Source organism: Macrobrachium nipponense, chromosome 9 (assembly GCF_015104395.2).
Source record: "Macrobrachium nipponense isolate FS-2020 chromosome 9, ASM1510439v2, whole genome shotgun sequence".
NCBI lineage: Eukaryota > Metazoa > Arthropoda > Malacostraca > Decapoda > Palaemonidae > Macrobrachium > Macrobrachium nipponense.
The window spans coordinates 42,984,154-42,985,568 of record NC_061110.1 but is presented as its reverse complement, the minus strand read 5'-3'; the positions used below and the strand labels follow the sequence as shown (position 1 = coordinate 42,985,568).

The 1,415-nt window shown below is 37.0% G+C and overlaps 1 protein-coding gene across 1 annotated transcript in view; it reads right to left on the bottom strand.

Moving 5' to 3' along the window:
* LOC135218054 (uncharacterized) overlaps positions 1-959 on the bottom strand; it is a 17,866-nt gene extending 16,907 nt beyond the window's left edge. The window contains exon 1 of the mRNA XM_064254198.1: positions 926-959. Within this exon, the coding sequence (XP_064110268.1) occupies positions 926-959 (34 nt within the window). The remainder of the gene's footprint in view (positions 1-925) is intronic.
* Between the last annotated feature and the right edge of the window lie 456 nt (positions 960-1,415).

Here is a 1,415-nt window from a genome sequence, read left to right as displayed (position 1 = left end):
AGCTCTATCGAGTTAAAATCTTCCTTAAACGCTTTTAATGGCTGAGTAGACAAGGTCGGTGGCACCCTACTAAAAAAAAAAAAAAACAAGAAAAAAAAAAAAAACAAGTTATCAAATCCTAGTCATTGCAGAACTTGTCTTATAAAGTTTTAAAGTTTCTTCGTGTATAAGTTAAACCTGGAGTTAAGCGAAATCGATATCAAGGTCATGTGGAGCTTAGGTTTTGAAAGTTTAAAGATGCCAATGGTGAGGTGCACAGACGACACTAACTGCCTGAGTAATTAATGTGCGTTTTAACTGTTAGTTGGAAGACCATACCAGAAACAGCTCCACTAATTCAATAAGTGGTTGGAATAGGTATTTTTGTTTTTTGGTAATACATGGAATGTGTTCATTTACAGTTCACCTGATTTACTTTTTGTGTTGAGTTCATCTCAGGCAAGTGTGTTAATATTTAGGTAGCTGAATTCCATGGAGTGCGGAAGTTTTGAAAAAATATAGTTACTACATTAATTTTGGGATGTTGTACGTGACAGTAATTTGTGAAATGTTCATAAAATATAAAATTAATTTATAAGAAAATTAGAATTGTTTCTGTGGTAGTAATAGAAAGCCTCTCTCGAACAGCAGAGAGTAACAAATCACATATCTGTCTTATTTGACTTATTTTTTTTTTGGCCATATTCAGCTACTACGACTGGTTGGTTCCATAAATTAGTTCCCAGCTACACGATATTGGTCAGTGTTCACTGGGAATATTTAATATCACCAACTTTGCCACCAAACCTTATCATCTCTCCATTTGCAGCGTCGCCGACGTTTCTTCCTTAAGCCTACCTACCCACCTCTACACAAACACACAAACACACACACACCGTTGCACATACATACATAAACACACACACACACACACACACACACTCACCCTCACACTTTATCTTTATACCTTCCTTTTGCATATCATGATATAAGCATATGAAACAAAGAGATGCACTTATAATATTTTTTCTTGACAGTTTCATATTGATACCCTTTCATATTCAATGCTTTCAAGAAGAGATGTAGGTCAAGACAATTTGGAATAATTTAGTTTTTACCAGATTTAAAACCAATATTTAATCACACTTCCATTCATAGCAATTCTACTTTATTAGTAAGGGCGTCCCTCCTCCCTTTGGATTAGGGAGCTTTCCTGATGAACATCTCTTCGTTTTTCTTCAGTAACAATTCTTAGGACCACATCAATGGAAGCAGCTTCGCATACAGTCCCCAACCCTAGAGGGAAACGAAGAAAGATGAAAAGGGCGCTTCTGGGTTCACAGAATCATCAGCACTCGAGGTTCAAGGCGGATAGTGACCAGGACCAACCACCTTCAGTGACACCAACACAGACACGTCTAGAGGAGACTTGAGCA